This window comes from Carettochelys insculpta, chromosome 1 (assembly GCF_033958435.1).
Source record: "Carettochelys insculpta isolate YL-2023 chromosome 1, ASM3395843v1, whole genome shotgun sequence".
NCBI classification, from domain to species: domain Eukaryota; kingdom Metazoa; phylum Chordata; order Testudines; family Carettochelyidae; genus Carettochelys; species Carettochelys insculpta.
This window is the reverse complement of record NC_134137.1, coordinates 328,913,615-328,927,051: the sequence shown is the minus strand read 5'-3', so window position 1 is coordinate 328,927,051 and position 13,437 is coordinate 328,913,615. Positions and strand designations below refer to the sequence as shown.

At 42.1% G+C, this 13,437-nt stretch overlaps 1 protein-coding gene across 1 annotated transcript; it reads left to right on the top strand.

Moving 5' to 3' along the window:
* The first annotated feature begins 8,137 nt into the window (after nt 1-8,137).
* On the top strand, nt 8,138-13,061 carry SMIM30 (small integral membrane protein 30). The gene is made up of 3 exons (XM_074984095.1): nt 8,138-8,202; nt 8,467-8,550; nt 9,749-13,061. Exon 3 carries the CDS (start codon nt 9,812-9,814, stop codon nt 9,995-9,997), a length of 186 nt encoding a protein of 61 aa, XP_074840196.1. The 5' UTR covers nt 8,138-8,202; nt 8,467-8,550; nt 9,749-9,811; the 3' UTR covers nt 9,998-13,061.
* The last annotated feature ends 376 nt before the right edge of the window (nt 13,062-13,437 follow it).

Sequence of the window (13,437 nt, the reverse complement as noted above, 5' to 3'; positions counted from 1 at the left end):
CCTGCGATGATGTCACTGGTGCAGATATGTGAGCAGAGTTGGCAGCGAGGACCATTGCAGGGGCTGGTTCCAGGCCTAGAGTCACTGGTTTGTGATTTGTAGTGGCTGGTGAGGATTTGTTTAAGGTTGGCAGGCTGTCTGTAGGCAAGAACAGGCCTGCCTCCCAAGGTCTGTGAGAGTGAAAGATCATTGTTCAGGATGGGTTGCACATTCTTGAGCTCATCTAAAAACACTTGGCCATGGCCAGGTGTAAAGCCTGTATATTATGCTTGACATCCTTATGCAATGAAATGGGGACAACAGCCTTCTGTCCTTTAAATCTGGCTCAATCCTACACACTCAGCTCATCTTTAACTTGAAAAGATCAATCCACTTCTACTAGTACATAGCTTTTGACTTCTGGACATTCTATTCTCTTGATGTCCTGTAGTTGCATGTCCTTTTCTGTAGGCTCTTGGATTTCCACCCAGGGCCCAGCACTGGAAGTCAGCTGTTCACTACATTCCATCCAATCTGTGGTTATAACTGGGACATGTGTAAATGGATTCAATGTCCTGATCTCCTTCCCCATTTTGATATGCTGGGTATATATATATGCCCTACTCTAAGTGTCAGTTAACACCAGTAATCATCCTGGATAGTATCTGAACTCTGTTGGTAGTCCTTCAATTATTTGAATGACAAGCCTTTTGTTATCTTAATCACCTTGTCTCCCTGTTCATAAACAAACTCCCTGTCACAAAAACAAAGCTGGGAGGCAGTACAAGTTCTGTTGCAATTAAGAGTTGGGTATGGGGCTAAAACACACATTTCAAGCAGACCTCAGGTATGAAATTCAGGGGTTCAAACATCAGGGAGAGCCACTGCCTCCTCGCTCTGCAAATTACACCAGCCAACCCATCAGAGTAATCCACCGGCTGCTTCCTGCAGTTCCTGTTGGCCAGGGGACCAGGAAACATGGACACCAGGAGCTGATGGGTCATGGGCCAAAGGCTGCCAACCCTGCCTTATTGTCTGAAAGGTATTTGCAAATTTGCTTGATTATTTGCACATTTTTCCTCTTTACATATGGACACTCCTTGCCCATTTCCAGTCCTCTGGAATTTCTCCTTTCTTCCATTCGTTTTCCAAGACAATCACTAATAGCTCAGTCACCTCGAGTATCCTAGAATGTATTTCCTCAGGCTCTGACAACTTGAAGAAATCTTGCCTAAGTAATTTTTAACTTGTTCTGTCCCTGTTTTAGCCTCTCATTCTACCTCATTTTCACCTGTGTTCACTATGTTACACGTCCAATTGTTAATAAATTTTTTGGTGAAAACCATAACAAAAATGTCATTTAGTACTTCTGCCATTTCCACATTTTCTGCTATGGTCTCCCTCCTCCAGTCCTTTAATGAGTAATGAGCCTACCCTGTCCTTGGTCTTCCTTTTACTTCTAATGTATTTGCAGATTTTTTTTTCTTGTTACCCTTTATGTATCTAGTTAGCTTAATCTCATTTTGTGCCTTGGCCTTTCTAATTTTATCCCCACATACTTGTGTTATTTCTTTTTATTTGTCCTTAGTAATTTGACCGAGTTTTTGGTTTTTAAAGGACTCTCTTTTTTGAGTTTCAGGTCATTGAAAGTATCCTGATTAATCAGTTTGGTCTCTTGCCATAACTCCTATGTTTTCTGTCAAGGGGTAAAGTTTTTTCTTGTGTACTTCATAATGTCTCATTGAAAAACTATTTTTTCCCATCTAGACTTCCTTCCCGTAGGAGCTTACCTACTAATGCCATGTGTTTCATGAAGTCTACCATCTTGAAACCGATTGTTTATTAGTTTCCCTCCTATTGTTCCTTAGAATCCTGAACTCTAATATTTCATGATCACTTTCACCCAAGCTGCCCACCATTCTCAACAAGTTCCTCCCTATTGGTCAAAATCAAATCAAGAACAACCTCTCACCAAGTTGCTCTCTCTACCTTTTGAAATAAAAATAATTGTCCCAATGCATTCCAAGAATGTGTTTGAACAAATTTTGCTCAATTATATAATAGTAGTAGCAACAATGATCTACATGGTTGTATTTTAACCATATAAAATCACAGTAATACTGTAGGCACAAATTATCAAAGTATGTTATGTAATGTGCCAATGGAAAAGTTATGGTTCACTGGATATGATTATCTTATTTGTATGCCTGTATCATTTTCGTGTCTGAAGTTATGAATATTGACAAGGTACCCATATTTCAAATGTTCTTGCTCCTGGGCAACATCCAGAAGGTAATTTACATCCAGTCTAGCCAGCACATTGTTAATAAACCATTCAAGTTGATGGCCATCAACAAATACAAAGGGCCATGGAAGAAGCTTATCCACGCCTGATGGACTTTCCTGTGGGCATTCCAGCCAGAATATGTGTCACGTGGTACTGAATTCCATCTTGTACCTGTGCTTTTCCAAAAACTATGCTGCGGTCTTTGCTTGGAACAATGAAGTTCCTTCCACATGACAGACACAATGAAAGGCACAGAAATCACCTGTTTTGCTTTTTTCTTGCTGTAGTCTCTATGATGGATGTATAGAAGCATTCTATCAGAGAAATTCAGAACCTCCCAAACGTGGAAGCAACCAGAAAATTAAGCCAACAGTTTATTTCATTACTACTTCAAACCTAAGCCAAGAACTTTGCAATTATTGTATGTATTTGATTCCTTTAACCAATTTAAACTTTCACCTCTCTCTTCTTCCTTATAAATAAGCCTTTTGCTATTAGATACTGAAGAATTAGCAACAATGGGATTATTGAATAAGATCTGAGTTATATATTGACTTGAGTATGTGGCTGGTCCTTTGGGATCATATGAACCCTTTGGCTGATGACACAGATTTTAAATAACCATTAAGTCTAGTGTTGGAGTGTAGCAGCAAGAACTGGAATACCCTAAGAAAACTGCACACATGACCTGTTGCTAGCCAGTGTGGTGAGACAGAAGTTTACTTTTGCTGCTGTTTTGGTTTATCTTATGAAAGAATAACCATCAGTTTGGGGGGCATCTGTCCTACTTCTCAGCAGTTTGTCTTTAACTTGGTATTCTCAGTAGTGACCCACAGAGGCATGGTGACAATTACCATGACCAAGACTACTTCAGAGTCACTGTTTCCCAGGATAGCACCTTTCATCCTGTAGGTATAGCCTGCATTCTTCATCCCTAACTCTAACTTCACATTTAGCCATACTGAAACATCTTGTTTGCTTGACCAGTTTATCAAATGAGCCAGGTGGCTTTGTATTGGTGACCTGTCCTCTTCACTATTTACAGCTCCCCCAATCTTTGCATCATCTGCTGACCTCATCAATGAAGATTTTGTGTTTTCTTTTATGCTGTGCCTTTTTTGTACTTTAAAAAAACAGTGCCAGTACTTAGCCGGCTCCCTGCCCCTTCCCCCAGCTAATCCTATGGCTGGGACTGCTGAGGTGCCAGTACTCAGTACCGGCAAGTAACAGCTCAAAAAAAGCACTGCTTCTGTGTCACTGATAAAAATATGAAATAGCTTAAAACCAAGAACCAGTCACTGCAAAACCCCACAAGAAAGGCACCCATTCAACAATGACTCTTCGTTTACAATTACATTTTCAAACCTGTCAGTTACCCAATGAAATTTCAAGAAAGATATCTAAGTTCAGGAGGAACCTGGATGGTTAGTATAGGTTTTATTAGTTAGCCTTGTCAACTTAGCTAGTGTGCCTCAGAACTGTTCTCCTTGCTCCCTATAAGGAAATGTATTGCATCCAGCAATGCTGACAGGTACATGCTGTACTCGTCCGCAATGTCAAAAAACACATTCCTGCTTGTAAATTTCCACACTATTTGTTGCCACCTCCACCTATAACCTAAACTTTTCAATGTTTGTTATTTATTCCTACACAGTAGATGTGAGGTGGTTGCACAATGGAGCTGTAATTCAGCCAATTACTCACAGAAACAATAATGATCAAAACCACAGGACAGAAGCCCTCTTGTACCTTGCCTAGGGAAAAGGCAGAAGAGTATAAACTCACAGTGACAGTGCGGGCCTGAGCAAAGTCGTCTTGTTTCACCTTCCTACCATTTAGCCTTAATAAAAATTAAAAGCAACTGAAAAACTTAGGAAAATAAGTTGGGAACTCCTACCTTCTTCCCTAAATCTGGGAAACTTGTCCGGTTGTTGTGGAGACAGGAACACATGGGCCGTATCTACACTTAGAGACAACTTAGAAATAGCCATGCTAATGGCCATTTCGAAGAATACTAATGAGATGCTGAAATGCATATTCAGCACCTCATTAGCATGCTGCCAGCCGTGGCACTTCGAAATTGCAGCTTTTTGCTCCCACGCGGCTCGTCCAGATGGGGGTCCTTTTCGAAAGGACCCCGCCAACAGCAGATAGGAACAAGGGGATTTCAAAGGGGACATTTCAAAGGGGACATTGATCTCTAGCAGTGCCTGCTCTACTAATCCCCTGCCCACTTCATGGGGAGCTCAGCAGTCCTGCTTCATTCAGGGGACTCACCACTGTGGCCCACTGCAGCTTTGGTTTAGCCCCTCACCACAGGGGCAGACTCCAGTCTATCAGAGCCACTCTAGCATAGCTAGGTGCAGTACAAACGGGAAGGGGAGTGACTCAGGTCCACCCTATACTCTGAGTCCTGGCCCAGGAACCCTCTGGCAGCAGCCTTATTCTGTCCCCTTTTTCTCTCTCCCCCCGCCACTTCTTTGCCCTCTTGCCCCTTCTGGGCCTCTATCACAGAGCAAGCAGGCTGGCAGGTATCAGGCCAGAGCCTCTCCCGAGCTCCCCTTAGCCTGCCCAGCACTGCTCTGCCAAGGTGCTGTTTTAAGAGGGAGCTGGGCCTCTCCTCCTTCCATGGGTAGGACCTAACCACTCCAGCTCTGCTGGAGCAGCTCCTTATATACTAGGCTGCACCAGAAAGTTGCCCTGTGACTGGCTCCGCCCAGGAACCCTTCACTTATTGGCTGGGGGAGTTGCACATGCTCTCTCCAGCCTGCCTTAGCCCTTTTCTTGCAGGAGAGGGCACTTGCCCCACTACACTCACCATAACTTATTAAACCTGTTGTGATGTTGATGAATTAATTAGAATTTTGGTTCTAACCCGTTCTCATCACTACTGTGAGATTTGTTGACCATGTCAGTCACTGGAACATACTTTCACATACAAGTAGCAAAGAAACCGTGTCTTTCCTATAAAATGGTACTTTAGCCTTAATCATCCACCTGCTGGTACTTGTCTTAATGGCATACCTTTCAAGACAGCTATTGTAACATGTTCTACCTTTGACTGTCTATGAATACCGCTCAGAAACCCCAGGGCCGCTAGAGTGCAGATGCCCCTCTCCTGAGTAGCTGCTTATGGTGAACGCCTCCCTGTTGATCCATTGCATGTTCTGGCACATAACTGAGTCTGAGGGAAGTGACATCATATATTTGTGTGGGGATCCAGGCAACAGTAAGAACAGAGATGTGGTGGGGATGTCACTTCCTTTCATCTGTTCTGCAAAGCTTTTCTGGAAGCAAAGGATGCGTAGATGTGTGGAATAGTGAAATGGTTATGGTTGAAGGTGTCAAGGGCTACGTCTACACGTGAAGCCTACATCGAAGTAGCTTATTTCGATGTAGCGACATCGAAATAGGCTATTTCGATGAATAACGTCTACACGTCCTCCGGGGCTGGCAACATCGACATTCAACATCGACGTTGGGCAGCACTACATCGAAATAGGCGCTGCGAGGGAACGTCTACACGCCAAAGTAGCACACATCGAAATAAGGGTGCCAGGCACAGCTGCAGACAGGGTCACAGGGCGGACTCAACAGCAAGCCGCTCCCTTAAAGGGCCCCTCCCAGACACACTTGCACTAAACAACACAAGATCCACAGAGCCGACAACTGGTTGCAGACCCTGTGCCTGCAGCATGGATCCCCAGCTGCAGCAGCAGCAGCCAGAAGCCCTGGGCTAAGGGTTGCTGCACACGCTGACCATAGAGCCCCGCAGGGGCTGGAGAGAGAGCGTCTCTCAACCCCTCAGCTGATGGCCGCCATGGCGGACCCCGCTATTTCGATGTTGCGGGACGTGGATCGGCTACACGTGCCCTACTTCGATGTTCAACTTCGAAGTAGGGCACTATTCCCATCCCCTCATGGGGTTAGCGGCCTCGACTTCTCGCCGCCTAACGTCGATGTTAACATTGAAATAGCGCCCAACACGTGTAGCCATGACGGGTGCTATTTCGAAGTTAGTCCCGCTACTTCGAAGTAGCGTGCACGTGTAGACATGGCTAAGGAGAGCCATGTCATGTGGAAAGGTGTTCATTATGATTTTGTAGCTTTAACAAAGATTGTACAGCTAAATAACACTGAGTTAGCATATTTTAATATAGGGGAAGATTGAAAAGAGTCCCCTACATAGAATAAACAGCTACACCTTAATGGAAGTATTCATTTGTAGGGAAATTAAATAGCCTAAATATTAGAATATCATGTGAGTTAGATTTGGCCTGAAATTTAGGCTTTTGTTGAAAAAACAAAGCAAGTTTTAAGCAAACGCAAATAAAAATGTCCGTCCAGTCTCTAAAAATGCCAATTGAAACAATATTTTTGAACGCTTTTCAGCATTCACAAGACAGATAATGCAACATATAAGGCAGCAATTTTACAATGTCGAACCTTGCCACCAAGCACCATTCTTCAATGGAGAATATACAGAAAAATAATCAGGAAAACTAGCTTTTACACTTGACTCTTTCAGGTGATCACAAGTAAATGAGTTAACTGTTTTAAAGGTGCTCTAATGATTTTCACATCTTAGAAGTGTTTTGAGATTTCTGTATGAAAAGTGTTACACAAAATGTTAATTAGTAAAATTATTATTTATTATGGCTGGTACATGAAATTCTAACAGTCACATTAATTAAGAATTGGCTACACCAAAAGTGAAACTAACTTATCTCATTTACTTTCTCCAAGTCGAGATGGCAGAAAATGAATGACCAGCATGCCAAGAAAACTAGATTTTTAAATTATTTCAGTTTGAATAAACAAAGGCATTATTAGCTAGATATTTAAATGTGTGTGTGAGTGACTGTGTGTTCCTTTAACTGGTTTATAATAATGTTTGTTTATTAAAAAATATTGCCCCGAATTAAGATTTTCATATATACTTCATGTCTTTTAGCCCTCCCTTACACTAGCATTATTGGAGAATCCCCTCAACAATGTATTGCACAGCAAGCAGCTGCACTGAAGAAGGTAATGCTGGCAGGTAGCTCTGCATTATCCTTCCTACTCTTATTCTGTGCCCTAACTGTGGTATGCTTTTGTAGCTTTGGTCTAAATTAAATCCCTGACCTGTCTGTCTGACTCTAAAAAGAGAGAACTTTGCGTCTGTTGGGGCCGTATGTTTTTGTTTGTGTGGTATCAAACATAATTTTGGCTCCTGCAGAAAGAAAGAATTATGTATTAATAGCAATAATGTGTATTATGAATTATTATCTTACTTCTAATTATCAGGTAGTACCACAAAGTTGTTATGATTTCGTTCTAAATGCTGCAGGGGAATAATTAGTATTGTTTTAGGGGATTAAACAAACAGACATAAAACATTTGCCTGGTTATTAGTTTTTGATAATAAAAAGAAGTACAAAATGCATACCTACATACAGGCATACAACTAATCATAGAGAGCTCAGCAGGGTTTTTTTTTTTCTGTTAAAAAGCTACATCACTATTAATCATACATTCCAAGGTCCTGATTCTACCGTCATTTACACGGATGTAAATTACGAGCAAAAGTCCCGGGAGTTGCACTAACGGAAGACTTCGGCAAGAGCCGAATCAGGTTCTAAAAGTGGTGTAAAACCCCGAGCTTAGTGGGGAGCAGATGAAGTATAGAGATGTGTCGACTGCTGCATACTCAGGCGGCAATCAGTCTATTGCCACTGGGGAGAAACTGCCTGAATTCACCGCCACCCCTCCCGAAATCTGCGGCCTGTGTGCACCGAAAAGGTTAACTCTGGCCTACTCCAATGTACGGTGGGAATTGTAGGCAAGCGCGGATGCCGGGAAATGTAGTAAAAAGGTCTTCGTCGGTCTCTCTCTTCCTCTAATGGCTGCCTCCAGGACGGGAGTGCACGGGTGCCTGGCTCGTGCTAAAGGGGGTGAGGTTCTAAACGCTGTAGATTAAAGCGCTCCCAGGCTTCGCAACTCAGCCCTAGGCTTTCAGACCTAGAGTTCATATTTTGCACAAAGTTGTCTGCTGAGAAAATTGTATTTGCCTGTCACGTCTTGCTGCACGTGACTCTTAAGCTGTGAGATCTTTTTACTCCATCGCCTGTTCCTGTTTTCCTTTCCACTAGATATGGCTAGCAAAGCTTTTCCATGTCCAGCAGCCGAGCAAATAACTCTCTCTTGATTTTTGACAGGTGATGCTTGAGTGGAGTTCATTGCTTTACAGATTCCGGTGCTAACCAAAAGGGAACAATCAGAGCGTAATTATAGAGGTTAAGGTAAGTTGCTGTTAGATTTTCATTAGAAGATGAAGTCCTGTCGATAATTCACAGTGTTATCCTGTTTTCTCAGTCTCTTTGTTCAGCAGCCCTACAAACTCCAGTATTTGGACAGAGGGTAGAGCAATCTGGAAGTGTACGCATGAGCAAATTCATTCAGTTTTAGTTCCACTTTTTTAGGGGAGGTAGAATGTTATTTTGCTGGTTGGGTCAACGTAATTATGGTAATATAAATGTTGTATCACTGACCAGGTTAATATTGTAAAGCAGGGATCTCTCTAGCAATGCAAACCACTTGGGGATAATTATGGGAAAACTGAAAGAGAAATTTAAGTGACTTGCCCTAGATCCTATAAGAAACTTTGGCATAGCCAGGAATAAAATCTAAGGGGTTGTGTACAGTGGGATATCAACCAGAATAGCTCCCCACCTAGACACATTCTATTCTGGAATAAGACTGGTTTCTTTCTGATTTAGCATAATCTTATATGGAAGTAAAGCTAACCCGAAAAAAGACCCCCATGTTCCAGAATAGAACATCCACACAGGCACCTTTTCCACAATAACAATTTTTGTTTTAAAGTCCCACCCTCCTTTATTACAACATATCTTCCCTAAAGCTGTATTTTCACTGACCTAAGAGGCTTCTTGTTTTTGTGCATTAGCTATCCTGCTGTGTAATCCTAGTGGAGAAAAGGCACTTTAGTGGTACTGCGAGATAAACCAGAAAAGATCAACCCTGGGCAGGGAGTACAGTGCTGACATGATAACCTTGTTATCCCTACCCTTGCTCTGGCTTATTTATACCTGGCCCTGCAGATTTCCAAGACCAGCATCTGATGAAGTGAGTCTGTGCTCACGAAAGCTCACGCTCAAAACTTTTCTGTTAGTCTATAAGGTGCCACAGGACCCTTCGTTGCTAGTGCTGACATCGGCTATCTGCCTTATGCTAACCACTATGGTGTCTTCACTTAATATTTTACAGTGCAAAATCTCCCAGGTTTTTATCTTAATTGTAAAGAAAACCCCTTTTGTTTCTTTGAAAACTAGGCCTGAACCTCCCTGCTTGGTGGATCAGTCACACTATAGTACATTTCTGTACAGATTTGGTGGTACTCCAGTACATCTGTTGACACAGAGTTCTTGGAAATAAATGTAAAGTAAAAGCCCTGTCTTGTTCCTTTTTGTTTTATTTTAGGTACATTCGAAGTACCAGCTTCTCCTTGCTTAATCTCCCTTCCAAGACCACCAGATCAGCGACATGGCTTTTCTTGGGGACACCTCAAAACTTTTTGAGGTGCTCATTTCACTGTTGCTTATGCTGCCTGCAGTGGAAGCCCTGGACACTGGGGATGCAGTTGCCCTCTTGCTAGGCATTGTTCTGACTATCATTGGATTCTGTGCCTGTCTAGGCTTCTATGCAAGAAAAAGAAATGGACAGCTATGACTTTTTACAGACCTGGTCAAGCATAATCCTAAACGCTATTTGTTATGATTTAGGATTTAAAACTGAACCTCGGTTCCTGACAACTTTCAAAACCCTGGAGTATGAACCTGCAAACCCTTCTTGCCATGCCATCCTTTGTAATAAAAAGTAATAATGGTCAAAAGGGCTTGCAGGATCTGTCTCCATTTCAGTAAGAAGATGATTATTTCATATTCCTTGGGATGAGGGGTTGTGTTGAAATAAGATGGAAACAAGCTATTTGAAGAAGAAGAAATTGCCCACAGTGAAAGTTTATCTAATGAGTGCAACACTTCTACAATTTGATTTCAGAGGTTAGTCAGCAGGAAGGCAGCCATAAACCACCTTGTCAGGATAATAAAGATTTGGAAATACTGATGCACTCTTAATATGATAGCTAAAAAACAGCCTACTTAGACTTCTGCATGAGTGCAGATGTTCTTTCTAATTAGAGTTAATCCCCTGCAACAGCTCACTGCTGCTGTCGTCATGCTGAGACATGGGGGAAATAGACAAATATTCAAACCCATCTGTATTTTTATCTTCTGTAGCTTGGATCCCTGTTACAAATTAAGTCAAATTTAATCAATAGCTATGCCTAAGGATTAGGCAGTGATTTTTCTTAAAAACATGTATGAAACATTGCATATTATATGAAATACATCAACCAGTCAAATCAAACAAGGAAAAGGTTTCTGAAAACAATACTGGAATGACCAAATGTTTTGTGCATGCACTGTTGCCCTATATGCACTTATGTTGAGTTTTCTTAGAGATGCTCAGATTTTGGGGATTGTTTGTTCTGAAACCAATAGAAGACTTACATATTTTGTTCAGTGACTGTTTTTCAATTCTGAGGTGTAGGGTTATTATAACCAGATGATTATGTATTTTTCCCATGTGATCAATAAACTCAGTACGCTCTTTGACAAAGTCTAAATGCCAATGAAAAGCCACCTGGATATGCTTGAACATACACTGCTGAACATTTGAGTTAGCACCCCTTGGGTTACTTGCTAATGTCACAGTTTGAAACACAGTTGTCCATGTGATCGCTGTGTAAAATTGGAGCTGAAGCTTGTGCAAAAACAAAACTAAATTTGTGGTTTGAATCATATTACAAAGCTGGAGAGTGTTTCAGTGAGCTTCAGTCATGTAGCTAACAGTTTCATTTGCCACATGGTCAGCCAGGTCCTCTAGTATGTTCTTTTATAGGCTTTGTACTGCTTGGCTTCAAGGGCTATGCTAAAAATAAAAGGTACCTGGCCCTTCTGGGCTGATAATGATGATGAAGAACTTCTGATGCCACACCCACCTCTGCTGCCACCAGAAGGGGACATATTGAGGGACACCCTTATAGCACATTAATTGTATTGGTGGTTTTGGCTCCACGTGTGTTAACAGCTGGAAAATGGCTGCCCTAACGACCAAATGGGTAGAGGCCTGCAACAAGCAGCAGCAGAATGTGCAAAGGTGAGCTTTACAGCATCTGCAAACTCTTCCTACACAAGCAGTGTGGTAGCTGCTCAAGCTGTACCAGTGCAACTGGTCTAGTGTCAATGGGAGACAATGAAGAGGCTAAGACAGATAAAAATCTGTACTTTTTACTGCCCACCTCTTCACCCTGCTGCCACCCATCCTCCTCCAAATGTCTCTATGGTGACATCACCGCAGAAGATCACCTGCCCAGGGTTGATCTTCCAGGGCACTGTTTCACGCATGCACAAAACAGCACTTTCCAGGGTCAACATCAACGTCATAACTCCTCACAAGCCGTGAGGATTAAAGAAGGTCAGTGGGAGGAGCGCTTCTGTTGACCTTTTCCATGAAGACAGCCATGGAAGTCGACAGCTGAAAAGTCGATTTTAGCTATGCAATTGGCATAACTAAAATTGCATAGCAGCCATCAACTGCTACATCTACTGTAGACATAGCCCGTCAGAAGTGCAGCATAGAAAGGGCTAAAATGTTCATGAGACTCACTCGACAATTCCAAGACATCAGACGAGTCATATTTTGAAAAGCTGGAGTTGTAACGCTTCCAAATGCCATTTGCATTTTGTCCCATCTCTTCCTCTTGTGAGGAAACTAGACAGGGGAGAAGAGAATGCAGTTGTTAAAGCCATGGACTTGTCCATTTCATTAGTCTTCCCTTCTAACAGCTTCCAAGTACCCTACAGAACTACCATCACAGGACCAAATGCAGTCAGTCACATTAATACCTGAATATGGAGAGAACCAAGATTCCCCAGCTCAAATGCTATACAGCAACGCAGCACGTAAGGCTGTTCTGTTGACATGCAGGGGTCTCTCTAGCTTCCTTAACAAGAACCCTCTCTCTTCCTAAGTTTCTGCCAGTCAGAGGAGGAGTTACTTCTGCATGCGACAGAGGTAACAATGAAATTTGTGTTTTAAGATGTACTAGCCCAAGAGAAGGGAACAAAGTGCCTAAAGAAGCTGACACTCTCCCAAGTGTTCAGTGTAGGGCCACTGCATAGCAGCAACAGATGTCCTGGACACGGCCAGGCAGCAGAGCAGATGCTACCAGAGAGCCTTGCAAATCTTCTCCATGCTGTAAACAAGAGCAGGCACATTCCGTGATTTCCTTCCTTCTCCTCATCTCCTCCAAGCCCTTAACTTCTTCCCATCACTGAATTTATTTACCTTTGTCATATTCTGAACTCAGCAAATTTCATTGCAGCTAGCTCTCCCAAGCACCTCCACTTTCATTTTAGAAGAAAATCTCTGATAGCTGGTTCTTACCTTAGTAGTTCCATACAATTAAGCAATAGCTTACCCTGTACAGTGGCACAACCATACCATTAGTTTTAAGCTATGGGATACCTGGTATTTTATTATTTTGCCTATAACTGCGTGTTCCTATCTAAAGGGCATTCAGAATGCATAATGGTGTATTTGCTGGGTTATAATGGAAATTATTTATTGTATTGTTTGAAAATTGCATTTGTTTGATTAAGAGCACGTCATGGCTGATCTTCCTGTTTTTCCTCCGTTTTTAATAAACTCAAAGATGTTCTACTGTTAATGTGATGACTCAGCACTTACAAGCCAGGCCGGGGGGGTGTGGGGGGGATGAGAGAGAAGTGACTGAAAATGGTTTAAAGAGATGATTCAGTTCTGCAAGAAGGGGAAAATGAAATGAGAAAAATAAGGTAATGAAAACAGTTCAAATAAAGTGTTTTATTTCATGTTAGTTAATTCAGGGCGTCTAAGTAAGTGTAAGTGTTTTACATTTACTTGTCATATAGGATGTTTGGTTTTGTCCTATTGCCAAGTATATCAATACTGTCTCATTTCACTGTTCACTACCAACATCATGGTAATTTAAATCTCCTTAAAGGTACGATACAATTCCTCTGACATCAACCACAAAACTCCTTGACCACGAGTTGGTGGGAGAC

Bases quoted from the DNA above. Each gene is read 5' to 3' on its own strand.
- SMIM30 (XM_074984095.1), top strand. From the start codon at position 9,812: ATGGCTTTTCTTGGGGACACCTCAAAACTTTTTGAGGTGCTCATTTCA.